This window comes from Lagenorhynchus albirostris, chromosome 6 (assembly GCF_949774975.1).
Source record: "Lagenorhynchus albirostris chromosome 6, mLagAlb1.1, whole genome shotgun sequence".
Taxonomy (NCBI): domain Eukaryota; kingdom Metazoa; phylum Chordata; class Mammalia; order Artiodactyla; family Delphinidae; genus Lagenorhynchus; species Lagenorhynchus albirostris.
The window spans coordinates 63,217,830-63,245,763 of record NC_083100.1 but is presented as its reverse complement, the minus strand read 5'-3'; the positions used below and the strand labels follow the sequence as shown (position 1 = coordinate 63,245,763).

Sequence of the window (27,934 nt, the reverse complement as noted above, 5' to 3'; positions counted from 1 at the left end):
AGAAAACCAGATACCTCAAGTTAAGGAATTTAGCTCTTTTCTGTATATGGGAAGATGCAAGAGTCTGGGCTCCCTGGACTCGTTCCTTCGATGTGCACCTCAGCTATCTGGGGCCAGTATCCTGTGCTTTCTCATCCTGAGTCTCCTCAGGGTGCACCGTCAGGGGTGGCTGCAGCAGCTGACTGCTAGATGGGGGGCATCCTGTGTCCATCCTGAGTTTTCCCAGGGCTCACTCTAGGGGAGGCTGTAATGTGATGGCTTGATGGCTACAACATCCTTTGTTTACTGATATGGCAGGCAATATTTTTCATTCACCAAACCCTATGGCAGTTTCTCCCATAGCTTCAAATTCCTTGACTTAGTGCAAAACACCCTTTATGATTTGGCCTTAGTCCTGGTGTTGATCACATTTCCCACAGTCACTGGTGTCCTGTGTTTCTCTCCCAGGACTCAGTAAACTCTCAAAAGTGTAGAACTATCTCTTACTCACATTAGTGTTCCCGGTGCTGGGCCCGTAGAGAGCCTTAAAATTATTGGATGAATGGTTGAATAGATGAATGGAAAAGCTGCGAAGTCCTAACTAACATGCCTGTGTCTTCTCCTTCCCAGGACTTTGGCGTCATGTTCCTGCATCATCTTGTATCTATTTTTTTGATTACCTTTTCATATGTCAACAACATGGCCCGCGTAGGGACCCTAGTCCTCTGTCTCCATGATTCAGCCGACGCTCTTCTAGAGGTAAAAGTTTTCTTTCTTCTGTAAGAAGACAAAATCTGGAATTCAGGATATCCCCCAGATCATCAGTTTTTCTAGGGTCTGATAGATGGTGCTGGGAGAAGTTAGTACATGACTGCTTTGAAACTGCGGAGTGTTTCTTTGTAGGTTAAATTGGTGAAAGTGAGACTTTAGTATATAAAGTGGTGTGCAAAAAACGTTCACCAAGTTAGCATTCTTTATTAATAGAATAATAAAAACCTTAACCCTTCCACACCTAAGAAATGAGTGTTTTACAATAGGAAAATTACTATTTGAATAGGTTTTGTTTCTAGTGTTACAGGTTTCACACTGATTTATCTGGGAAGCGTATATAGCTCAGTTCAGTTAGTAATAGTACATCCTGATGAAATTAATGAGTAGTCATAGTTTTTATTACCAATATACATATTATCCTAGTATTTTTATAGTGGAAGTATATATGAATTACAAATTTTATATAAAAACTGTGTTTTCTGTGCATGTAAGTATTAAGAATATCTGAGGAAATACTGGTTGCACTTTGATTAAGTTTCTAAACCATTATCACTTAAAATTACTAAAGTAGCAAAAAAAAAGAAAAAGAAAAATGCTTCTAGCATATTTCAAAAGATAAAATCCCAAGTAAAATTTTGATGCAGTATTTACTCTTAATCATGGCCTCCATGAAGAGACATACTCAATAAGGTTATATAACTATAGTGTTTTTCATTTTAGTCCTAAGAAATTTATATAGCTGGTCAAAAATCAACTTACCAGAGTACAAATTCCATGTAGAAATGGATCTTAGAATCGGTATGTTTATTTTTTATTCCTGTTGGCTCACAGTTCTGCCCCTTTGAAGCATGTGCTATCACTGTGAATGTAGAATAGAGATGCCCTCAAGTAATTATTTGTTATTCCAATATAAGCAGAAATTCCAGGCCATAAAATTGAATCTGCTATAAAGGCAATTAGTCAAGGTTTGAAGTGTATACAGCACTTCATTAAAGACTCTGGTCCCTATAAGGTTATGAAACAGAAAAGTAGTCCTAATGGGTTGGATATGTCAGATGATAGTTTGGCGCTATGGTTTTTAAGTGAGTCAAGCTAGATTCTATTCAGCACATTTTTTTTTTCTTTCTTTTTTGCGGTACGCGGGCCTCTCACTGTTGTGGCCTCTCCCGTTGCGGAGCACAGGCTCCGGACGCACAGGCTCAGCAGCCATGGCTCACGGGCCCAGCCGCTCCACGGCATGTGGGATCTTCCCAGACTGGGGCACGAACCCGTGTCCCCTGCATCAGCAGGTGGACTCCCAAACACTGCGCCACCAGGGAAGCCCTCAGCACATTTTTTTAAAGGAGAAATAAAACTAGTATAAAGGCAATTTCCTGAAAATCAGTTACCATGTGGTTAAATCCTAAGTATGCTTGAAGGTAGAAATTTATATAGCAATATACAGTTTTAAAGTCAATCCTGTATAATCTGCCACCTCTAATGTCTGGGGAAATGGATGGCATAGTGCTTGGCAGAGCCATAATTCAGAAAATGTGGGTTGAATCATCATCCACCACTTTTATCTAGAAAAGAAAAATAATCCAGAAATCCCAGTCATGTGGCTTAAAAGCAAATGTTCTTCATCATTTGGATTCTCTTTGACATCATAAAATAATGCTTGAGAATATCCAAATAATGAGATATGTTGACTCTTCAAAGTGGAATCTATGGCTTAGACATTTCAGAAAAATGGATGTTTAATGCTTTTTTTATTGAATACTGGTGAATGAATGTAAAAGAAAGCTACGTGGTTTACGTAGCCAGAAGGAGGCAGAAGATGCTTTTTTTCTTTCTTAGTATAAGTTGTGGTGTCACATCCAAAGTATGCATGAAATTAAAAGTTCATAATCCTGGCTTCCACTCAGTTAATAGATATTTCCCCTTAGGAATATATTTCTCTGGTAGCTTTGTATTTTACTTAAAGCTATTAAATTACAGCTTCTGTGGATACTGTCAACAATCCTTTCAAGTTTGACTCAGCTAATTTAACTTTACAAGAAGTAGAAAATAATGTTATGAATTTAAAAGACCTCTTCGATTTATAACCCTGTGTGCGGGTACTGTGAATTATATGTGAAAATGTAAAAAGCAGTAATCAAGGACAATTATGTTTTCAGTGTCACCTGTTCTTACTTAGAATCATCTATAAAAAGTAGATGGCAGGGACTTCCCTGGTGGTCCAGCGGTTGAGGCTCCACGCTTCCAATGCAGGGGGCGCGAGTTCAGTCTCTGGGCAGGGAATTAGATCCCGCATGCCACACCTAAAGATCCCACAGACAGATCCCGAGTGCCATAACTAAGACCCGGTGCAGCCAAATAAATAAATAAATTTTTTTTTTTAAAAGTAGATGGTAGAGAAAGGGATGCATTTCTTCCTTCGACTAATTTATAATATAAAAAGTGGTCCCTTAAATCACTACCATAAATTATTAGTGTACTTCTCACAGACATTCTGAACATGAGTGACTTTCATCTAGAAAATGACCCACTCATGTAAATTTGAAAATTATACCCAAGTGGATTCGCTGAAATAATGTGATCTTGACACATTCATTTCTAAATTTGTGAGGATAAGCCAGGAAACTGTCTCCCCAGAGCACTCCTTATACCTGTTTAAGGAAAACCTATCATTCTAAGTAGAAAGGGGGAGAAAAATGCAGGAAGGCTCAATATTCTCTATCAAGTTCGTGACCTTAGTGTTTGGGACTCATTAAAAGTTTAAAGGATTATGTAGCAGTTTCTGTTTTGACCTCTTATGCCAAATTCCTGTTTTGGCGTCTTTGGCTTGCTAAGATCATCTGTAATGCAAGAATTTCATATTTTTCTGTTTTCCTGAAATCAACCATATAATTGAATTTTTCAGGTTGCTGAATATTTTATTAAATCTCTGACAATCAGTAGTTCTACTTATGGTTAATATCACATTTCACTCGACTTATGGGTAATTTATAAATATGATACATGATGCATGACATTTCAAAGTAGCAGGCAGTTTTATGCCTCTGGTAGGTTATATCTTAAAGGAGACTCATGCATATTGTTAGAAGCTTTTCATTTATCAATTTAACTAAATTAATCTGTCACATTTCTTCCTTTCATAGGCTGCCAAAATGGCAAATTACGCCAAGTTTCAGAAAATTTGTGATCTCCTGTTTGTTATGTTTGCCATGGTTTTTATCACCACACGACTGGGTATATTTCCTCTCTGGTGAGTATGCCAGTCTTCTTTCCAATAAAGGCGCCCCGTCCAGATAGGTTTTATGAACCATTTTCCTGTTGAATTTCACTCCAGATACTTAGTAAGAAGTTTAAAGAAAGCGAGGGAGGGACTCAAGAAACAGCTTGATTTCTTCTTCCAGAAGGGGGTTGCATTCTTTACGGATATTTTCCACAGGATCGTTAGAGAAGGATGTGGCTTATGTAGGTTCTTAAGCCACAGGAAGCTGTCTGCCATTTTAGGCTCCAATCTAGAGTATGATTCAAAAACCTTAGCCATGAAAGTTTGAATTAAGAAAGGAAGTATGGTGTTGCAGTCAGTTAGATATCAGGGATCATCCTGTACCAGGGGTTCACCAAAGGTTGTCCCTGGACCCCCAGCAGCAGCAGCTATCACCTCTGGACTTGTTAGAAATGCAACCTATTGGTCCCCACCCACCCCAGACCTACTGAATCGCAGACTCTGGAGATGGGGCCTGGCAATCTGGATTTTGATACGCCTTCCTGATGATTCTGCTACACATTAAAGTTTGAGAACCACTGTCCTGTATAATTCTCCTCATCAGCTGCATTTATAACTAAAGCAACTGGAAAGTATAACTCAAAAGTAACCCTTAAAATGATCTCTGACCCCTTAATGTCTGGATGTCATTAGCTAAGAAAAAGATAATGACAGATTTGGATGGAATTTGACAATCCTTTCTATAGAAAATAGGTCCACTGTCATTAATTTTTATGGAAGGCTATTACTTCTAGAAAAAAGTGATCCCTCCATATCACTTAAAGTCTACCATTGATGGCAGATTTCTTTCCATTTTGAGAAATTGATCTGAATGGGAAATGACAGCAACGGAAATTGGAGAAAGTGGAGAAATGAAGGGCTGCCTTTTCAGTCCAATAGGAAATTACAAAAATAAAGTTGGGGCTTTTAAGCGAGTAACATCTGTCACTGAGGTTCCGTAAACAAATTAATCTCACACACACACACACACACACACACACACACACACACACACACACACACACACACACACACACACACACACACACACACACCTTCTCCTTGAGGCTGGCAGCTCTTTCTCATACTTACTTATTATGAAAATCGTATCCCAGCAGCAGTGCTGTGTATTGGCAACAGGCATATATAAAATGTCATTATAGTTTTATATGATTGTAGGTAGCAAACATTGAAGTAATTTTGAATATAATGCATCTATAATTATTTCAGGATTGGAGCTCTTTCAAGATTACTAGCAGAACTAGTGGTAGGAATTTAAATAGAAGGAAGTCAAGCAAAATCCAGGAAAAATATCTCAAAAGAATAATAGAAAACTTTTCCTGCTTAGGATTTCTGAGAGAACCTGAATTTTAAAGAAGTAAGAATCACTATCAAGTACTTTCATTTGCTTATTTCCCTGTAAGGATGGAGTTAACGTTGAGATGTATCTCTTCTCCTCCTTTCTAGCTAAGGTGCAAAAGCTCTTCAGGTTTAGACAACAATGAGTTACCTAGAACATAAACTCAAAATATAGAAATTACGTAATGCTGCTAATGAATAACTCACGGGTATGCCCTGTGATGATGATATAAACCAGCTGCTTAGAAAAATCCTTGTAACCAAATACACAACAAGAGCTGATATTGCAAATGCTGGAGGGCTTCTGCTACCACAGCCCTTAGCGCAGCCAAGTTTTTCAAAAAGCAACTTGTGGAGGGAAATGTTTTCTTGTTTGGGAGACAAGAAGTAATTTCTGTATACCTGCTGCCATTGTGGTTGTGCATCCAGTGAATGAAATCCTTGTCAGATATGTCTCATAAATTATGTTAGTGCTTGGATGACCTTTGTTTTGATCCTGTTTCTATTTCTGGAGTGTAATGGGCATAGAGAGTATTTAAACTAGTAAGGTGAATGACAATAACAAATAGTGTTTTAAATATTTGTCTTAATCCTATGAAATTATTCAAAAGTTCCTTTTAGATTAGGGAATACTAGAATTGGGAGGGACCCTATAGGTTATTGGCTCCAAACTGCTCTCCCACACCTCTGCCCAGGATAGGAATTCTCTCAATTTCCTGATTAGGAGTATTGCTTTAGAGGTCGAGGGAGAAATAAGTTTTTAATACGAAACAGAAACCTGGGTCTTTATAACTTCTAAGCTAGGAGTTCTTAATCTGGTTCAGAACCCCCTGAAACTGTTTGTAAAACCTATGTGTGTACATTTTTTTCCTGGGGGGCAGGGCCCGTGGCTCTATCAGATTCTCAAAAGATCTGTGACTCCCTCCCCTTCTCAGAAAAGTACCTTCTGGGGCTTCCCTGGTGGCGCAGTGGTTGAGAGTCCGCCTGCTGATACAGGGGACATGGGTTCGTGCCCCGGTCCGGGAAGATCCCACATGCCGCGGAGTGGCTAGGCCCGTGAGCCATGGCCGCTGAGCCTGCGCGTCCGGAGTCTGTGCTCCGCAATGGGAGAGGCCACAACAGTGAGAGGCCCGCGTACCGCAAAAAAAAAAAAAAAAAAGTACCTTCTGGAAAACAGACAAAGTGTACGCTACCACTTCTGATTGAAAACTCTTAAGAACGTGAAGTTTTCTAATATATCATCTGTAGGCCTTCTCTTCAGAAAGCATCTCTAATCCCTTCAGTTATTCCTGCTTGTTCTCCTTTGTTCCTCAGAATCCTTGTCACGACGTTCCACATGTGGACTGGCTGATAGAAAATATAAGACCACTAACAAAAAGCTGTATTCGGAACTGCATTTCTTCTGATACAGCTTGCCTTTGCATTGACATTGTCTAAGGAGCTTTCACCTCGCACTGGTGTCGATCTGATAAATAGCTGAGCTGCTGCCAGACCAAATTGCCCTCATCCTACATTTATTTCATTTTTATGTATTTTATTTCTAATTATGATTCATTTGTATACCTAATCATACCACCTACATTTATTCCTGTTAGATTTCATCATGCTGTTTTCAGTTATTCTAGCCCAATTAGGGTCTTCTGAACCACATCCAGTGTCACACTTATCCCTGCTACTTTTATGGTACTTGCAAATATGCCTTTCATGTTTCTCCCAACTCACTGAAGAAGAACGTTGACCCAGAGGGACTCCTGGTACACTGTTTCTTTAAGCTGACCTCAAACTCTCAACCACCAGTCTGTCTTTATGATTTTTCTACTCATTACCATCTTAGAACTGCTGTGTCATTATACCTGCTATTTCTCCATATTTTTAAAAGGTGTAATAAGAGATTTTGTCAAAGGTCTTGTGAACATGAAGATTTACTCTGTTACTTAAGTCATTCTCTGCACAAGTGGAGGCGGGGTGAATAAAGAATAACGGCCCATCTGGGTGACTTGGTTTTAGGAGGCCTCTTCTGGCTCCTGGCTCCTCATTTCTAAGTGCTCACCCCCATCTGTTTGATGATCCATCTGCAGCAGTAGGCTTACCAGTCTAAAATTTCTGGTTTCTGCCTTTTCCGTATTGTCTAGGTGTGGACTTTTACCTTCTAACATACTACCACTTTTTATGTATTTAATGAATATTTATTGGGTACTTACTGTGTGACCAGTACTGGGCTGGGTGTTGAGACTTCAATGAGACATGGGCCTCCCGTGGGGCACTTGCAGTTGAATCCCTACGGGTCCCTTCAGTATTCTGGTTGATGATTGTGTGGGGCGTAGAGACTATCAATTATTTTCTGAACATTTATTGGAAGTAAATAATGTAAGTGGATTGTCAGTATTAACTAGTTTGGTTGCACGTACCGAGGAGCTCTGTCAGCTGAATGAAGCATTGTTCTAGGTAGAGTATATGTGTGTAAAATAGTCACTCACTGCTGGAGGGAAGGTGCTGGAGGTACACTGGACTTCAGTTTTAACAAGCATTTCATAGACTTATTTCTCCCTCAAATATTTGCGCTTCAGCTGGAAGGAGAAATAAAATGATTCCTGTGCCCTCGCTTCTTTTAGTTTTCAACCCATTTGCTTTGGAATCACCAGCAATACCTTGCAGGTTCCTCCTGACTACAGTTGTGTTCCCACGTAAGCCATCAGAATTTTTGTGATTTGTGTGTTTGATGACACTTGACTCATTCTCTCTTGTATCTTTGGTCCACGCCTCACAAAGTCATCATACACCATGATTAGCCTTTTCAGAACCATACACTGCCCGGACTTTTCTTTTGGCCGTAATACGTCTTCTAGAACAACACTATCCAAAAGAAATATGATAAGTCAGGCTTCTTAGTCATTTAAAATTTTCTAGTAGCCACATTAAAAAGTAAAAAGAAACAGGTGACATCTGTTTAAATAACGTTTTATTTAACTCGGTATATCCAAAATCATATGATTTGAACATGTAATCAGGATTAAAAATTGAGATATTTCGTTCTTTTGCTGCATACTAAATCCTTGAAATCAGGTATGTGGTTCACGTTACTGCATCTACTCAAAAGTCTATGTATTTTAGCCTTTACGTTGTAACTGGACAGTGAATGATTTGCTCCTTTTTGAGAGTAAGCCTATCCATCGTTGTAAGCTGTTACCGTGTTCGTTGATCTGCACCTGCCTTTCCTCAACTCCGTTTGTCTGTGATCCCTGAAGTTCCTAACAGCTTTCCATATTTTATGAAGCTTTGGTTTCCATTGGCGTAGGGTAGTTTGTGCTTAATCCCATTATAGCATCTATCACAGTGCTTAGCTCCCAGTGGCTACTCAGTAACTATTTGTTGAGTGAATTAGGTACTATTTAATCCCAAATTGTCTCACATCTGTTTTCTTAGTTGAGCTCCTTAACTCATTGTGAAGTAGGTAGGTGTAGTTTTTCTCCTATTGTACAGAGAAAGCCAATTCATTTAGTCAATGATTTACCTAGTCTCTCTGGACTCTGGTCTCCTGACATCAGTTCAATTCATCAGGTACTTACTAAATTTTAATTGTCCTCCTACAATACAGTGTACTATATTATTTAAGAATTAGGCCATAAAGCTGTTGATGAGGCACATTTCCGGTAGTTGCTACATAAAAAAAGAGTCATTTTTAAATCACTGTCCCTATTATTCTGTCCCAACCAAGACACTGCATTGTAAGCATCATCAATTTTCAGCCATACATTAGCATCTGTTATCGAAAGAGGCAAATCCACAAAGAACCTGAAAGGGAAGGGGCACGGTGCAGTCAGTAGAGAGACTGCTTGCTTTGAGTCACGGTTCTTCTCCTCACTGCATGTCAGGAAACCAGCTGTGTAGCTTCTCTGCATCTGTGGACTCATCACAGAAGAATGGTAGTAATTGTTCCATCTACCTTACCAGGAAATGTTAAGGATCAAATAAACTATTGTTTGTAGCAGTGTTCTGGAACTATAAAGTACTTTATAACTATTAAGCATTTTGTAAAAAGGTGTTATATTACTGTTAGAGATGGAAATTTCCATTATGGCCAAGTGGTCAGAAATTTTTATTGCATTTTAAAACCTCCAAGTAGTCTAGATTAAGGAACCATAAGCATAGATACTTTTGAAATAAAATTCTTAAATGCTCTCTCCAATTATGAGAGGCAAAGTATCTTGTTTTAGTCACTTCTGTTCTCAGAGCATGTAATAATGGACATGAGCTGGGTTGACTTAGTCCCTCAAATCCTAAGTGACTGTTCCTATCCTGAGCCAGCAGAAGTAACCATTATTGTTCACAGGATGTCACAGAATTTCACAAAATGCAAGTATATGTTAGGCTAGTTCTTTTTTTCAACATCTTTATTGGAGTATAATTGCTTTACAATGGTGTGTTAGTTTCTGCTTTATAACAAAGTCAATCAGCTATAAATATACACATGTCCCCATATCTCCTCCCTCTTGCATCTCCCTCCCACCCTCCCTATCCCATCCCACTAGGTGGTCACAAAGCACCGAGCTGATCTCCCTGTGCTATGGGGCTGCTTCCCACTAGCTATCTATTTTACATTTGGTAGTGTATATATGTCCAGGCCACTCTCTCGCTTTCTGACCTACTTCACTCTGAATGACAGCCTCTAGGTCCATCCACCTCACTACAAATAACTCAATTTCGTCCCTTTTTATGGCTGAGTAATATTCTATTATATATATGTGCCACATCTTCTTTATTTATTCATCTGTCAGTGGACACTTAGGTTGCTTCCATGTCCTGGCTATTGTAAATAGAGCTGCAATGAACATTGTGGTACATGACTCTTTTTGAATTATGGTTTTCTCAGGGAATAGGCCCAGTAGTGGGATTGCTGGGTCGTATGGTAGTTCTATTTTTAGTTTTTTAAGGAAGCTCCATACTGTTCTCCATGGTGGCTGTATCAATTTACATTCCCACCAACAGTTCAAGAGGGTTCCCTTTTCTCCACACCCTCTCCAGCATATATTGTTTGTAGATTTTTTGATGATGGCCATTCTGACAGGTGTGAGGTGATACCTCATTGTAGTTTTGATTTGCATTTCTCTAATGATTAGTGATGTTGAGCATTCTTTCATGTGTTTGTCGGCAATCTGTATATCTTCTTTGGAGAAATGTCTCTTTAGATCTTCTGCCCATTTTTGGATTGGGTTGTTTTTTTTTTTATATATATTCAGCTGAATGAGCTGCTTGTAAATTTTGGAGATTAATCCTTTGTCAGTTGCTTCATTTGCATATATTTTCTCCCCTTCTGAGGGTTGTCTTTCCGTCTTGTTTATGGTTTCCTTTGCTGTGCAAAAGCTTTGAAGTTTCATTAGGTCCCATTTGTTTATTATTTTTTTTATTTCCATTACTCTAGGAGGTGGGTTGCTGTGATGTATGTCATAGAGTGTTCTGCCTATGTTTTCCTCTAAGAGTTTGATAGTGTCTGGCCTAACATTTAGGTCTTTAATCTATTTTGAGTTTATTTTTGTGTGTGGTGTTAGGGAGTGTTCTCATTTCATTTTTTACATGTAGCTGTCCAGTTTTCCCAGCACCACTTATTGAAGAGGCTGTCTTTTCTCCATTGTATATTCTTGCCTCCTTTATCAAAAATAAGATGACCATGTGGGTGTGGGTTTATCTCTGAGCTTTCTATCCTGTTCCATTGATCTATATTTCTGTTTCTGTGCCAGTGCCATACTGTCTTGATTACTGTAGCTTTGTAGTATAGTGTGAAGTCCAGGAGCCTGATTTCTCCAGCTCTGTTTTTCTTTCTCAAGATTGCTTTGGCTATTCAGGGTCTTTTGTGTTTCCATAGAAATTGTGAATTTTTTTGTTCTAGTGCTGTGAAAAATGCCATTTGTAGTTTGATAGGGATTGCACTTAATCTGTAGATTGCTTTGGGTAGTATAGTCATTTTCACAATGTTGATTCTTCCAATCCAAGAACAATGGTGTATCTTTCCATCTGTTTGTGTCCACTTTAATAGGCTAGTTCTTTACTGCAAGTGACAGATTCACAAGTCATTGTCCAGCCACGAATGGGCATACCACAATTGCCAGAGCCTCCTTCTATGGCCTAATGTTGACTTTACACATCCCCAGTCATGTCCCACCAAGTGCCCACCCCTTGGCTACAGGAAACTTAGAATCAAATATGTACCTTCAGTGGTCTGCTGCTATTCAAACAGAAGCACGTGGCTTCTCAGAATGTTACTTTCTGTGGATTTCTATCTTATAAAGTAGGGGAATCATTTGCTGATTTGTACTCTCTGAAAGTCTCTGCAGTTAAAAAGAAAAATATTACAGAGGAGCCTAGATCATTCTTTTACCATTTTCCATAATAAGATTTGAAATTCATCTGGATGCATATGAGAATATCATCTTCTTCTCTGATTTATTTTTCAAGACATATTTTACCAAAGTTGTGTGGCTTATATGCTTTTCTGAATATCTTATAAGATTAGTCTTAGAGTTCACAAATTTGGACAAGCTGGATTTTTTTTTTCTAGACTCTTCTTGACAGATTTTTTCTGAAATTTTCCTTGATGCTGGTCTGTATTAAACATATTTGAAAGGTAAAGAATGAAACCTAAGTCTTTTGGCTGCTAGGTATTTTGGCATGTTTATAATAATACGTATATATACTAGTATCAGTTACTACCTTCATAAAGTGAGGTAGAGTTGGATAGAAATAATGTGTGTTGAGATGTTTTGTTCTTTTCATGTAAACATAATAATTTTAATATAATTTTAATATTGAAGGGCTAGACCAGGGGTCAACAAACTATGGCCTTTGAGACAAATCAGCTCATCGCCTATTTTTATAAATAAGGTTTTACTAGAACACAGCCTTGTCCATCTGTCACATATTGCCCTTGTCTGCTTTCTGCTACACTGGCTTGAGTGGTTGGGACAGTGTATGTGACCCGTTAATCCTAAAATATTTACTAGCTGGTCCTTTACAGAACAAGTTTGCCAACTCGTAGGCAAGACCATTAAGAATTAGCCTGATGACTTGTGGACACAGGAGGGGAAGGGGAGGGTGGGACGAACTGAGAGAGTAGCGCTGACATATATACACTACCATGTGCAAAACAGATAGCTAGTGGGAAGCTGCTGTATCGCACAGGGAGCTCAGCTCGGTGCTCTGTGATGACCTAGAGGGGTGGGATGGAGTGGGGGAGTGGGAGGGAGGCTCAAGAGGAAGGGGATATATGTATACATATAGTTGGTTCACTTTGTTCTACAGCAGAAACTAGCACAACATTGTAAAGCAATTATACTCCAATAAAACAAACAAAATAACTAATTATTTTTTAAAAGTCTGAGATAGGAAAAAAAAAAGAATTAGTCTGATGAGTAAAAATGAAGCAATGTGGGGAGTGGCATATTAAATGTTTTCAACCTTTGGGTGTTTTCTAGAAGTATTGTCTACCTTAGGTGAAAAACATGAAGATATTCTTAGTATTACATGTGGGTATGGGATATGCAGAATATGCTCTCAATTAAGTAAGCTTTTCTGCTTTTGTGACTTGAGTCAACAAAAAAATGTGGCGTCCTAGTAACACTCTCTCCACAGAATTAATGTCTTAAGTGTTCCCTCCCTCCAGTCACTGCAGAGGATCTTGCTGGGGGAAGGAGGAAAAGAACAAAAAGATTGTTTGCTCTAAGTATTATAAAATGTGTTTACATTACCATCTATGGAAAAAATTCAACATGGCCATTTCTTCTGTTTAAAAACACCTGAGTATTGTAATAAAGTCTAATGCCAAGGCCAGAGATAGGAAAATTTGATCAAGGGTCTCACATATTTGAGAGTGATGCTTTATGGAAAATGCAGTAACAAATGAAGGACCCACATCAGCTCTGTTTCCATTTGCTTATGTTACCATAAAGGGCAGTTGTGTAGCAGGCTAATTCTCTCCTCCAGCTACACTCATCTCCCTGACTCTGGTCCCTGGGTCTCTGTCAACTGGCTGTTCTGTTCATGCTAAGCCCCTTGTCACAGTCCTGAGCTCAGCCTTGGACCAGCTTGTGACTGCTCATTGCCTACTTCCCAGTCTGGACCATTACCTGAGCTTCCCAGAAACCCTCCCTACACAATCCCAGTACACAGGGCTCTAGAGCACTGTCAGTGGAGACCACCCTGGCTGTGTCCTTTCATTTTCAGAACTTCATCCATGCCCCTGTCACCTCTGGGATGGCAGTGTAGCCAAAACTACAGAACCACAGTATCACCAGCATCTCTGGAGTCATCCTGTTCCTTGGGGGGATATATCTTACCGTGTATTATTATTTAACTTTTTATGTCTTTAGGGCCAGGGAGCAAAAACTTTGCAAATTCCTCCTAGACAAGGAGCCATTTATTCTTTACAGATCTGTTCGATGCACTTCACTGTGAGCCTGCTTTATCTCAGGCAGAATGTGGGTGTTGGGGACATAGGTAGTGATTAGGTCATGAGCCCAGGAACATCCAGCACTGCAAAACTACCAGTAAGTATTTGTTAACTGAATAGCTGAGATTTTAGAATTTCCCGTGTGGTTTGGCACAGTCATGACCGAGACTCTGCAGCCTACCATCTTTCCTTATAAGACAGAATAGGCCAATCCAAGAAGACAAAGCTGGGAATGACTCAGTAACTTTTAAAAGCAGGGGGGCATTCCAGCCACTGAATCATTTTGCTCAGACAGAATTTATGGAAACAGAATTGCGCAATCATTTAATAACTGCTGCCGTTGTCCACAGCAGATAATAAGACAGAAATGCTTAATTTGGAATGCTAAATGTCAAAGAGTTGGAAATATAAGAGTTCAAGATATATAAGGAAAATCATAAAACGTGTAGATATACTGAAACTGCAGGCTGACTAGGAGCCTGGTGGTGGGCGTGGCTCCTCATTAGGGCAGCGTGAAGAGAGGACATTGTCCAGAGGTTCCAGGGCAGTGTAGGAAGGGAGCAATTGTCCATGAGAAGAACAGATAGAAAAAACAAATAGAGGACTTCCCTGGTGGCGCAGTGGTTGAAAGTCTGCCTGCCGATGCAGGGGACACGGGTTCGTGCCCCGGTCCGGGAAGATCCCACATGCTGCGGAGCGGCTGGGCCCGTGAGCCATGGCCGCTGAGCCTGCGCGTCCGGAGCCTGTGCTCCGCAACGGGAGAGGCCACAACAGTGAGAGGCCCGCGTACCACAAAAAAAAACCAAAAAACAAATAGAGCATCTTTCCTACATCCATGGGACCACCAAAGAAAGTAAGCAGGAACACACAGAACACCGTCCCAATGTAGTAATTAATTCTGTCCTAGCACCCTGGACAGTTGTTCCCAGCCACCATTGGGGACTTATGTCAGGTGCCCAACCGCAAAATCGTAGCAAACTCTGCGTCTCTCAGAGCAGCTTGCACTAACCTAACTTAGCTGTCTTGATTCCTTTTTTTTTTGAACGGACAGCATATAAACACAGACCTAATTTTCACTAGTGTCTTAGACTACTTTGTATCCCACACAATCCCAACCTGTGCCTTTCAATAGTTATCAGGGTATAAATTTTGATTTGTTTGTTGCTAATACATTGTATTATACTCTTTGAGTTATATATTCAATAATTTGAAGAAATGTAGCATGAAGCATTCATTGAAATACTTATGAAAACATTTTGAAGAAGTTATTCTGAATACATTCTGCTTTTTAATGGCATATAAGAATAGCCAGACTGAAACAATTCTGAATGTTTTTAAATTCTTAGGTAAAGAAGTGCTATGTTAATTACTTAACATTTTTAGGTTGTCTTTGAATTGAAATGTAAATGTAATAAAATGTATTTACTGAAATGGAATAGTCTATTAACTGTAATCTTACTGCCCAGTAGTGTATAAAAATCAAATAAGGAAATATTGGGGATTATTTCCCCAAATAGCCTCCAGGGAGTGACCTGGGTCTCCTGTATTCTCACCTGTGCTCTGTAATCATAGTTAGTGGTAAGGATGTTAACTTGAAACAGTACATCATTATGAGCCATCAAAAATTAGTAAAATATTTTCAGTGACTTTTTATTATGCGCTTTGACCCATAATAAATGAACAAAACAAAATAAGGAAATTTTTCTGGTTATCATTAAGTAAACTAGAGTATTTCTATTACTCAAAATTTTAGTCCACCACATTTTCCTTGTTCCTATCCCATGAACATACACTGGGATGTTCTGTCTTTTGTCTGCTACTGAAGGGCAAACACCTTGATACAGCCGTGAATAAGTTGTTATTGAAGTACAGTGTGAACACACCCTATTTGGCCAATTCAGGGGCTAACATGAAGTACCGAAAGCATTTTTCTTTGTGTACAAGCCTCTTAAATTACTTCACTTTCCAGAACACTACCTTATGTGAGGAGTACAATTTGCAAAGTCAGCACTTTATTAAAAAGGCTCAAAACCCTGTCCTAAACATTAAGTCTACAGTATCTTCCAGAAATAAGTCAGGTGCTTCAAAAAATAGGTTAAAGTTGCCGTGACGAAGTACAGAAGAAACAGAGCTTGACTGTCTCTCTCAGTAGTGAACTATTGATGGAGCTTGATCCCCCTTTGCTCTTCTAGCCATAGGATTGCGTTTATTTCAAATTGTGCCCCCCTCACCCCACTCAAAAATTTAATTAGATGTTTGAGTTCCCTGCCCTCAGTAGCAATCACGTGGCGTTCTCCTGAGGTGCTTCTTCTGGTGCTACTGTTTGGTATTCATTTCCTTGTCGCCCTTCTCCACTAGGGAGTGAGTTCCAACAGGGCTGGAACCATGTTTCCTTCTCCATTTGTATGCTCAGTACTGTGTGCAATACTCAGTATGCTGTAAGTTTGCTGATTTATCTCACAATAGATCTCTGATTTATTCTAGGTCTAAATTCAGAATTCACTTTCATGAAGGTGCTCTCCCCAGCCAGGTAGTTTGTTTACTTATTTCAGTATAATAGAGTATCATTCTTTTTATTTTCTTTCTCCCAAAATCAAGGAGAAATATTCATAATGCCAGAGTAATGCTTACTTAAATTTCCTCCTTTCTTGAGCCCACGTGTCTTAACTAATCCCCCTACATAATTTATCCACCCAACGTGCTACCCTTGTAGCTAGTGTTTGGGACAGGCCCTCTTTCAGGCATAGAGTGTAGGGGGATTGGACTTTGGGTGGCCCACACCAGACATACTGGCGTGACTGTTCTCTTTTTCTTTTTAACTTGATTTCTACCCATCCTTCAAAAGTCTGGGGAAGATGATGAAAGATTGCCGTATTCTGAAAATAACTGCATGCACAACTAAGATCATTGCTTATTTTTATCTTCTGGCCTACTTTTTTCTAACAAAAAAAGAGGTGAAATAAAGCGATGCTCTCTTGTGTATATGTGAGATGGACAGATAGATAAATAAATATAGATAGTTGATAGATAGAGATATTTGATAAAGATATTTTATATATATACTTTATATTTATCATATATTTCTTGTTTTATATATTTTAAAACTATGTGCATAAATGTATATTATTTATCATATATAAATATATGTGAGATATTTATCTTAAGTAAATATATATTGTATAGATATTTATATATTTTATATAAATATATTCTATAGTAAAACTTTTGCTTACTCTTATCAACATCAAATAAATATCACACCAGCTGCTTCCATGAGTTCATGGGGCTTCTCTTAGTAATTAAGAAGCAGGGAGGCTATTGATTGCTGCCTGCTGCAAAGGGAATAGAATTGAATGATATATTTTCCACATAAATTGGCCATAATGGCTTTGAGATTTCTGATAAGGCAGTTCCCTTGCATTTACATGAAAACCTAACAGTTCCATTAAAACTGTACTTTGCTGGCATTTTTTGTACCTGGAGAGTCTTGATGTTACAAATCTGTCTAAAACACGCACACCATCGTTTCTACCCATCCTCAGGATATATCACTATCTTGAGAGCCTTGAAAAATAGCCGGTAGATTCCCAAACCACTTGAGAACAGATCCAGACTGTTTTCCCCCAAGCAAAGAGGGAAGAGAAGTTCGTTTTTCATCTTCAAATTAACACTCTATCCCTGTTCTGGTGGGTAACGATGACCTGCTTCTCCTCCTTACTGTTCTGACATCTGAGAACCGCTTGGCAGTGAAAAATGATGCATTTTCCTTTCAAAGAAAGGAGAAAAATGTTTGACAGTAAGGTATGTTACTTCCTAGAGTCATCATTTAACCAAATGAATATCTTCATTTATAGTAGAAGAGCAATATATAGGGTTTTTTTCCTAAGGAATAAGCAGCTCAACTCCACAGGAGGGAGACTAAGTACATTTCTGTTAAATTCTTCCAGCAATAACAAGAGCCTCTAATGATTATGAAAACAGCTTGAAAGTAACTTGAAATCCGGTTATAGTAGAGGGGTAGGTAGGGGGTGATAGGGATCTCACCCAAGAATCTGGATTGAAACAAACACATGTGAATAGTCATCTTGTCTTTGTGCCTGTTGTAGTTTATCCTCAGGAAATTTTCAGGCCTTCTCTTTGAGCTGATCAGAAAAAAAAAAAAATCAGATGGACAAGATTTTATATTTAACATACATTGTTCAGAAAAAGGAAAGTATCTACAGTGTCAAATGCTGCAAGGGGAATCAAGGCAAATGAGACCACTGGTGAAACTGTGCATGTGCTCTTCTTCATCCGTAAAATGGGAGACTTGGGATAAATGTCAAAGATGTCTTCCAAAATGTTTAGATTTTATGATTTCACAATTTCAAGAGGGTTGGTAACCTTCCAGTGAGAAATTTATTTATAGAGTGATCCCTGCAAGGGATTCTGAGCAGGGGACAGAGGGGTGGTAGGCAAGAAGAGAGTGGACATAGATGCCTTGTTTAAAAGGTTTGTGGTGTGTAGAAGGAAAGAAATAAGATGATCATTAGATTGAATATAGTATCAAGTAAAGATTTTTATAGAATGCTAGACATCTGTACTTCCTTTGTAAAAACAGAGGAGAAAGAGTACTTGGAGGTGTCATGTACTGAAGTACCCATGATTAAAGAAGAGACTCCTGCTTTACAGAGAATTGAAGGAAGGGAGGCAAGTATCCAGTGTTGGTTCCAGTTAGATGACTTCTCAAGCACCCATGATTCCTTGAGTCAGTGCAAAGGAAGAGACCGATGATACTGATGATGAAAGAACACTGAGCAAGCAGAGTCCCAGGGGGTTAACAGTCAGGTGGAAGGGCAGCCCTCTAAAAGTAGGAAACTTGTCCTTCTGAAGCTTGAGACAAGGGAAAAAAAGAGAGAATGAAAGACTGGACTGGAAGGGGTGTGCATGTAGTAGAAAGCAATATCTGATGGTCTATAGTTTCTTTTTAACAAAACTGTGCTCATACCTGACAAGATGTGGGAATTGCATTGGGATTGGGGTGAGAGGTCCCGGGAATGGTAACAGAACAATGACATGAACTCATTGCCCTTTGAGCCAATGGTCAGTGGACTGCAGTCACTTCCTGGGGACCTGGACCATTTAATACCAATGATTCAGTTCAGGTACTGTGTTGTGACCACCCAGATTGGTATATCTGCTCTCTCAGTGGGTAGTAGCAAAATCTTCCTGGTGTCCTTGGGGCCCCAAACCAGTAACCATAAGTATCTCCTGTTGTACAAGACCTCAGAGAAAATCGAAACCCAGAAGAGTTAAGTGACTTTGCTCAGGGCCACAGTGAGTTTTCATCATGAGCAAGAATAGAAATACACCTTCTGTTTCCTTTCCTAGTGTTCTCTGCTTTAGTTCATTCTGCACAGGGGATCAGTAAGACAGTGTGGTCTGAAGAATAAAACCCTAGAGTGGGCTAACTTTGGCCTTATCCTTGGCTCTGCCACTGACCTTGGTATCTCTAGGCCTCATATTCCTTACTGGTAAAAAATTTCCAATTTAATATCCTAGGTCTGAAAGAATGTACAGCAACTTTAAGGACTAATTGAAATTAAGTACCAAGGTCCTGGCTACCTGGGATTTTGTTAACTGGCTCCCAGCAGTTAGGGGATTATAGAAGGAAGAAAGTTCATTATTACAAGAAAGGATTTAGTGATGAATAAACCACTTAAAAGATTAGTGCCCTCTCATATATTCCTCTCTCGTGCCATTAATGCCTTCCTCACCAGTCTAGTGAGATGAAAGACGAGTGTCAAAGGAATGCAAGTTACTTGCTAAGTGAGAAATTGTATCTGATGCAGAAGGTGCAAGATTTCTTGAAGTCAATGAAAGTCATGTTAGATCTCTGCTCAAAACATACCTAAGCCATGGCCAAAGGAGTTGGCAGACCATTCAATATTGAAAAAAGGAAAATCAACAAGGATGGTGACATGATAGGTACTTCAAAAAGGAAAGGTGTGAATTTCAAAGGCTTGTGAGAGACGCTTGATAAAATGTTAAAGCCATCGAGCCTTCTTACATCTTCTTTAAAACTGTCATATACTACTACGATTCCATTTGGAAGAAAATTATGTAACCCTCCCAATCAGTGCTTCTTTCATTTTTAGTTTGTTCTAAGAATTAGAGCATAATTGCAATTATAACCTAAATTTGATTAAATGGAAGATAAAAGAAATTCATTTTCATGAATTTTATTTCATTTCTCAAAAAACAAAGTCTTGATGGACCCTTTTATTCACTCTTTTCTGTGAAATTTATGTGCTGTTTTCAGTGGATTCACTTTAAATGGCTTTTTCTTGGTGGCAATGTTCCTTTGAATAGAATGACCTCCTATACTCAGAATTTAAAGTGGGTATAGTGTTTCTCTGACTTTCTAAATCCAGTCTGTGTAACCTGGGAATAGGACAAGGAAAGAAAATGAGTAAGGGTTGAGCAGGTAAGGATTGCTAACAGTGTTAATTATCAGCCTCCAACCAAGGGGGTCAGGGGAGCCTGTTGTTATCAGGGACTCTGTTGACATGCCTGGCCATGGGATTCAACCATGGGAGAAGTTCAGAGATTCCCAGGATGGACCAGGTGAAAGGAAGGAATCCAGGTTTTATATTTTCTTCATGGTTTTATTTTTTGTTTTCCTTTCTGAGTTTACCTTTGTTTGCACGTTCTTTATGGCAGAAGGAAACATGGGTCCTTCCATCCCCCTCCCACTGGGAAGGGTGTAATACATTCTGTTCTTCCCTCAGCAGGCAGTGAAGTGCTTGGAGTGGGTAAATACTTGGAAGTAGAGCATTTTGCTTGTCCATGGAGGCAGAGCAACTGAAACGCATAATTTGAAAATAGCCAATTGGTTTAAATTAGTGAATTTACAGGGATTCCCTTTCATATGAGTGCTTTTCCTTTCATCAGCTTAATTCCCCAAATCTCACGGGGAAATGGCAATTAATATCTTTCAAGGCAGCTCATCCTGCTGTTCAGAGGAGTCTTTTCCTACCCAATTTCTACATCACTTGAAAGAGAATAAAGCTAATCCTCTTTTGGGATTCTCACTAGCTGTGGACCTTACTAACCCTCAGGGTCCCAAGAGATGGTTACGGTTACTGGTTTGAGGCCCCAGGGACAGCAGGGAGATTTTGCTACTGCCCAATCAGAGCAGATGTACCAGTTTGTGCTATCACAACACAATATATGAACTGAGTTGTTGGCAGTGGTGGTCAAGGTCCCCAGGAAGTGTTTGCAGCTCACGGGCCACTGGCTCAAAATGCAGCATAGAATTTTTCACTCTTCCCATTTTGGTAACAACATCTATATGTTGTCTATCAGTTGGGCCCCCTGAAAAAAAGATGCTGAGATGAAGTTAGGAGGGCCAGAGGTTTATTAAGTGGTTATCCTTGCCAAAGATAAAGTGAAGGAAGCAGGAGTGGGGCAGGCAGACCTTCAGACAGTGGTGTTGATCTGACAGTCTCAGCCAGCCCCACAGAGAGCTACAGAGCAATGAGTGCCCGTTAGAGGAGTCCTGGTTTGGGCAGAAATGGGTAGCCCCTATTCCTGCTGCATGTTCACTTGTTGGCTAAGCACTGCCCAGGCCTCATCTCAGACACTGTGGCAGATTCTGAAGGCCCTGCCGCTGGAGCCTGCCAGCTAACTGCACTTCTCACAGCTGAATGGGAAGTTCTTCAAGAAGAACGGAGATGTAAGCAGCACACCTCGTTGATATAACATAGGCCACGATAAACAGGAAACTAATACTAAACCGTTCAAATGAACAAATCCTTCAGGAACAAAAGACTCACACATCAAAATGGCAGCGTTTGGCAGCCAATCAGTTACAAATTTCAATAGCCCACAGGGTTTATCAGATTGTATTTGGGGGACCTACATTGCTTTGCTTTCTGATAAACTTAACTTTATTCTGAAGGACAGTAATGATAAAGAACTTATCCTATACCAGTTTAGTTCAAAAAGTTGCTTAGCAGTGAAGCAAAACGAAAGAAAGAAACAACGAGGTTTATGTTTAGTGGTCTATCTATATGCATCTGGAGCACGTTTCTGGAATAATTCAAAAGGGCCGATCCATTTCATGCCTCCTGCTGCTAAATGAATGTGGGAGTCAAGCTGCTGTTTTCACAGTGCAAGACATTTATTGTTGATTAAAAAAAATCTCCCACTTATATATAATCAGTATCCTAGCAAAGGACACTGTAGAATTTCAGCTCCTTAAGCCTAGAAAGTGGAAGAATCTTGAAAAAATAAAAATCAGGCCTGTGAGCTAAAAATTAAAAACCAGTCGGTCACAAATCTCAAAGTATTGCAACACTTTCATTCTGCTCAAACAGACCAGTTCTTTACTGAGTGTGTGTCTTTTCAGTTGACAGGACTGATCTTTACATGTCACCCCTCCTCCGTTGAACAGTACAGCACTTTGATTATTCAGTCAGTATGGGACCAGTTAGCTCTGTGTCTAGCTCATTCAGAGCTATCGGTGTTAATGTAACTTAATGTCCTCTAACGCTTTTAACAAATTTCACCTCTATTCCCTCTCCCCCAACCCCCCAAAAAGCATATAAAATCAAGAACTAATTCAATTGATGTTATGGTAGATTTAGGTCTACAAATTACTGTACCCTCCTTAGTCATTTCTGCTTCCTAAAATTGTATACAAGAACAGTTTCCTCCTGAAGTGTGTCGGGGGTGGAGGGTGACACCCTAATCTGTTTCTTCTGTTTAGATGAAATGTGGAAACATCTATTATCAGACTGCTTTAGGCCTCTTAAGAGTGTGATCCTTGGACTGAAATGGTTTCTGAGTACAGAGCATGAAATGCTAGTGGGACCTTGTCACCAGCAGCACTTAGGAAATATTTTTTCTAGGCTAACAGAGCACAGAAAGAAAAGAAAGGAAGTGTAGAAAGGCTAAATAAATTCATTTCCCACTGATAGCTTACCATCACCTGGTATATCATAGAACACAGTAAGAATGTGTGGACCCCCTGCACTGGGCCCAGCATTGTGCCAGGTGACCGTTGAGAATACAGGCTAGGATTGCAGACATGTCCCCCACGCACACCCGTGTGGATGCCAACACAATCAGAAGTGAGAACGTTTTCTCCCAAAGCTGGAGGTTATTTGCCATGGAGAGTAGAAGACATTTGGAGGACCTTAGCTGATGACTTGAGCTGACCTGTAAACTGAGGGTAGACATTGTACCATAATAATGTAGGTGCTTTTCTCAAGCAGCTTACTCTCAAAAACTAAATGGAGGAGTAATTTTTAAAAAAGGAGGAGGGGAAGGTGGACGCATGTTAAAATTCTGTGAGGTCTTCTTTTCCCTCTTCCTTCCTGAAAATAAATCTGGAAGTAGGTATTTACAGCTTTCATCAGAACCATTCAGTTAGACATTCAGCTGTGGGTGTTAGATCAGGATATTCATAAGTCATTTATCACCATAGCTCTGAAGCAGGGTTTCTCAACTTTAGCACTATTGACATTTGGGCCAGATAATCCTTTGTTGTGGACTATCCTTTTGATTATGGGATGTTTAGAAGCGTTCTTGGCCTCTGTCCACTAGGTGCCAGTAGCACACACGCCCAGTTACAACAACCAAAAATGTTGTTAGATGTTGCCAAATGCTTCCTGGGGGCCAAAATCAGCCCCACTTGCGCACCACTGTTCTAAACCAGAGATTCTCAAAATTGTTTAGAAAATGAAGACCTAGAAATAATGATGTGCTTTATAGGACACCATAAGATATTGTCATCTTTAAAATGCTATTGTTTCATTTCTGAATGATTTTCCTAGAAGCAAATGGCTTTATAACATATAAGCTATAGAAAATTATAATCTCCAATACACATGCCTAGGATAAATGATTAACAATTTCCTTGTATATACCTTTAAGTTTAATTTAAGTAAATGACAAAAGTTTACAGAAAACTTGAGAATTGTCTTTCCTACAACTGAGAAAAGGCAAATTTCACTTTAGCTCTAGAATTTCCATGCTTTTATCTAGTTATAAATTTCCTAAACTTTGGCCACTTCCAAACTATAACTTGTGCCAGAATCACATACTATTATTACTTGCTTGAAAGTTTTCGTTAATAGACTCACTTCCTTTTTTTTTGCGGTACGCGGGCCTCTCACTGCTGTGGCCTCTCCCGTTGCGGAGCACAGGCTCCGGACGCGCAGGCTCAGCGGCCATGGCTCACGGGCCCAGCCGCTCCGCGGCATGTGGGATCTTCCCGGACCGGGGCACGAACCCGTGTCCCCTGCATCGGCAGGCGGACTCTCAACCACTGCGCCACCAGGGAAGCCCCAGACTCACTTCCTTTTATTTATAGAAGTTTATTTTTTTTAATCTATATATTACTACAGAAAATTAAACAGGATGAGTTACATTTTGTAAAATAAACATTCACATAAATATATAACTCATACATATTCATCTCACACCTAAAATCATCTTCATACCATACTTTGGAACCAGTGAACTAGACAAACACCCATATTCTATTGAAGTTTTATGTGAGGTTAGAAGGCTCAAAAAACTCCAACACTTCAATACTAAGATACTTCCAACCCATTTTTCAGGTGTCTGTATTTTTATATTCAGCATAAATATTATTCAAGGATAGAAGAGAAAAGGAAATTGTGTCCCTATGCGTATGGAATTTGTCATCCAGGATTGTACAATGTAGGAAAGAAAGGAAAAGTAGCATTTACAGAGCACCTGTTACCTGCATTGTGCTAAGCTCTGGATAATTAATTCTCACAACAACAATGGTTCCACGTAGTTGACAAATATTTACTGAGTACACACTATGTGCTAGTATTTTATTAGGGCTTAAATATGTAGAATGCACTTCTTACCCTTAAAGTATAACCTAGATATAGCCCCAATCTTTATAATATAATTACGATTTATTTCTATGCAGTAAATGTTAAGACAGAGGATGTACAGCATGTTATTGGAGACTATATAAGGAACATCTAATTGGGTTAGGGTAGAGGTTAATCCAGGGGTAGCATTTAGAAAATATCTTGGCTGGGTCCCCGAGGAGTTTTCCTGCTTTTCTGAGGCTCATAGAAGTAATTAACTTTGCTGAAGGTCACAAGAGTAATTGCAAGTAAAAGCTGGCACCCTTTTCATTACACAGGGATCATCGATTATCTAGCTCCAAGAAGAGATGTTTGTGTTCTACCATTTCCCCTTTAACTACCCATAGCAGACATTGCCAGTCAGTCAGGGCATGATTTTTCCGCTGGGCCAATTCCAGGGCCGAGAATCTTTTTCATTCCCAGTGCTCTAGGCAACCACTACTTTGTCCATTCTCTTAATTTTCTAATGAGAAAACTAAATGCCAGAGAAAGTCCTTCAGACTCAGACCCAGAGCTCTTGACAGTCATCTTCTTGCTAAATGCTTTTTCTACCAAACTGCACAGCTTCTCAGAAGAAGACAAAAATAGAAACACTTAGCCATCTTCTGCTTACCTGCCCTGCTCGCCTAGGTGAACAGACACTCCTTTTCCCCAGTAGAGCAAACCCATGGCATTCAGACAGCTCGTGATGCGCTCTCTGCTCTGTGGAAGATGCCTGAGAACTGCTTCCAGTGGTCAGGTCACATGCCACCCAAGAGTCAAATGATTGTCTGCAAAACTCTTTGTGCCGCCTGTGTGTGTGATTTTATCGTTCAATATAATAAAATATTGGGGACTTCCTGGTGGTCCAGTGGTTAAGAATCCGCCTTCCAGTGCAGGGAACGCAGGTTCGATCCCTGGTCAGGGAACTGAGATCCCACATGCCATGGAGCAACTAAGCCCACACGCCACAACTACTGAGCCCATATGCTCTGGATCCCACATGCCACAACTAGAGAGAAGCCCACGCACCACAGGGAAGAGCTAGCGCACAGCAACTAAAACCTGACACAGCCAAAAATAAATAAATATTAAAATATAATATTAAATGATGCATTAACATATAAGTGTAAAAGCAAAATAGCTTCTTCTAAAACTATAAAAATTAAATGCTTTGTAAAAAGTAAAAAGCCGGTGTAGCTGGCCCTCTTTACCCTTGGTTTCTGCCTCCATGGGTCAACCAACCACAAATTCAAACTGCTTATTGGTTGGATCCAGAGATAAGGAACCCATGGATACAGAGGGTGGCTGTACTATGCCATTTTCTATAAGGGACTTGAGCACCAGAAGATTTTGGTATCCATGGGGTCCTGGAACCAATCCCCCACGGAGACCGAGAGATGACCGTATCTAAGAGATTGCTATCAAGTTGACTGTCGATGAAATAACTCTAAAAGACTGGGAGGAAAATTATAAAAACCCAAAAGCCTTCTGCACTCATATCGCTTCCAAGTGGCTTTTAGTTTTCACTCTACTTTAAAGAAGCCCAAAGTGGAAATTGTAGACTTCGCGTTTCAAGAATGGTGTATGCGAGAAAGGCCAACCAGAGAGCCAATATTCGAAAGTAAAACCCTTGGCCCTACATAAAGAAAAATTGATGAATAAAGGTATATATGTGTGTGTGTGTGTGTGTGTGTACACACACACACACACACACACATACGTACATATATGTATGCACACACATATACAATTTGGGGTACATATGTATCATTTTAATTATTATCCTATTTCACCTACTTTTTCAATTATTAAAACCATTCCTCCCAATTTAATCAGATAATAATGACAAAGCAACATATATGAATGTATGAGTGTATGTGTGTATGTATAGAATGCGTCATTGAACTTGCATCGACCAAGGATATTAGAAAGCTATTTCCCAATAGTCTGGAGGGGCTGATTGTTTTTCAGAATTACCTCTTAAGTGAGATAACGTGGAAACAATACTGGACTAGGAATTAAGAATCCTGTTCGGGGGCTTCCCTGGTGGCGCAGTGGTTGAGAGTCCGCCTGCCGATGCAGGGGACACAAATTCATGCCCCGGTCCGGGAAGATCCCACATGCCGCGGAGCGGCATAGGCCCGTGAGCCATGGCTGCTGAGCCTGCGCGTCCAGAGCCTGTGCTCCACAGCGGGAGAGGCCACGACAGTGAGAGGCCCGCGTACCGCAAAAAAAAAAAAAGTTCAAGTTTTCATTTTGATACTAGTTTACTTTTAGTGAACCTGATCATATCACTTGCCTTCTCCCTTCTTTTGCTATCTCCACTGTAAGTGAGTGAAGTGTGAGTGTAGTAAAGCATTCTTTGGCAGAGAGTTTTCATGTGCATCAATGAGAGTGCATGTAAAAGTGTCTTAAGTTTAAAGCGCTAGGTAGCACTGTTTCTAGCTCATTTGAAAATAATGGCTCATATATGTCGATGAGGACATGATCAGACACAGGGGGCTTTAGGTGGGGAGTTTAGATGGGGGTACTGAGGCAGAGGAGGATTCTTTAAGGAAATAAGGCTTAAGTCAAGAAAAAGTCCGACTATTTAATATAGAACAGGGAAAATTGCAAGTAATTCAGCTGCAGCATTTAGACAGAGACAGGGATTTTTATCCTGATAGCTAGCCTTTTCCTTCCAAGTTTTCAGATTGAGATGACGCATGTGTGAAAACAACCCTGGTATGGCAGGCAGCATGAAGGCCATGCCGCTAGTGCTAACCCACCCCACAAGCTCCTTGACTCTCACTGTGCCTTGCCCTCAGAAGCCATTAAAGAATTCTGTTATGTTCCCTTGCCTCTCTTCCTCATTGGATAAATGTGTGGATCTGACTGTATGCTTGGGTGAATTAGTCTAGAATATGTGCTAAGGTTATTAAATGATGGTTGTACTATCTCTTTCTCTCCACCACTATTTTTCTGTCCCCTGTGAAAAGCTATTGCTTCCTGTGTCTGTCTTCCTTGACCTCTTTTTGACCTGATAGTATGCCAGCCACTTAAGAGGTATGAGCAATTGTGACAGAGACCAGACTGAGTAATGGGATGACAGCATTTTCCATTAGAGCTATACTCACTCTGAATGCATCTGTAGTTCATAAGAGGGTCTGAGGAAAAACACAATGAAAACCTTTCAAGACTGATTCAATTAAGAGCCTCCCAGGAGTGACTGAGCACCAACAATGGAAAATTCAATATTGGGCTCACAGT

The 27,934-nt window shown here is 39.8% G+C and overlaps 1 protein-coding gene across 2 annotated transcripts in view; it reads left to right on the top strand.

Annotated features, from left to right (window-relative positions):
• CERS6 (ceramide synthase 6) overlaps nt 1-27,934 on the top strand; it is a 318,459-nt gene that overhangs the window by 267,992 nt on the left and 22,533 nt on the right. For both annotated transcript variants that reach the window (XM_060152714.1, XM_060152713.1), the window contains exons 7-8: nt 610-738; nt 3,891-3,997. In XM_060152714.1, the coding sequence (XP_060008697.1) occupies nt 610-738; nt 3,891-3,997 (236 nt within the window). The remainder of the gene's footprint in view (nt 1-609; nt 739-3,890; nt 3,998-27,934) is intronic.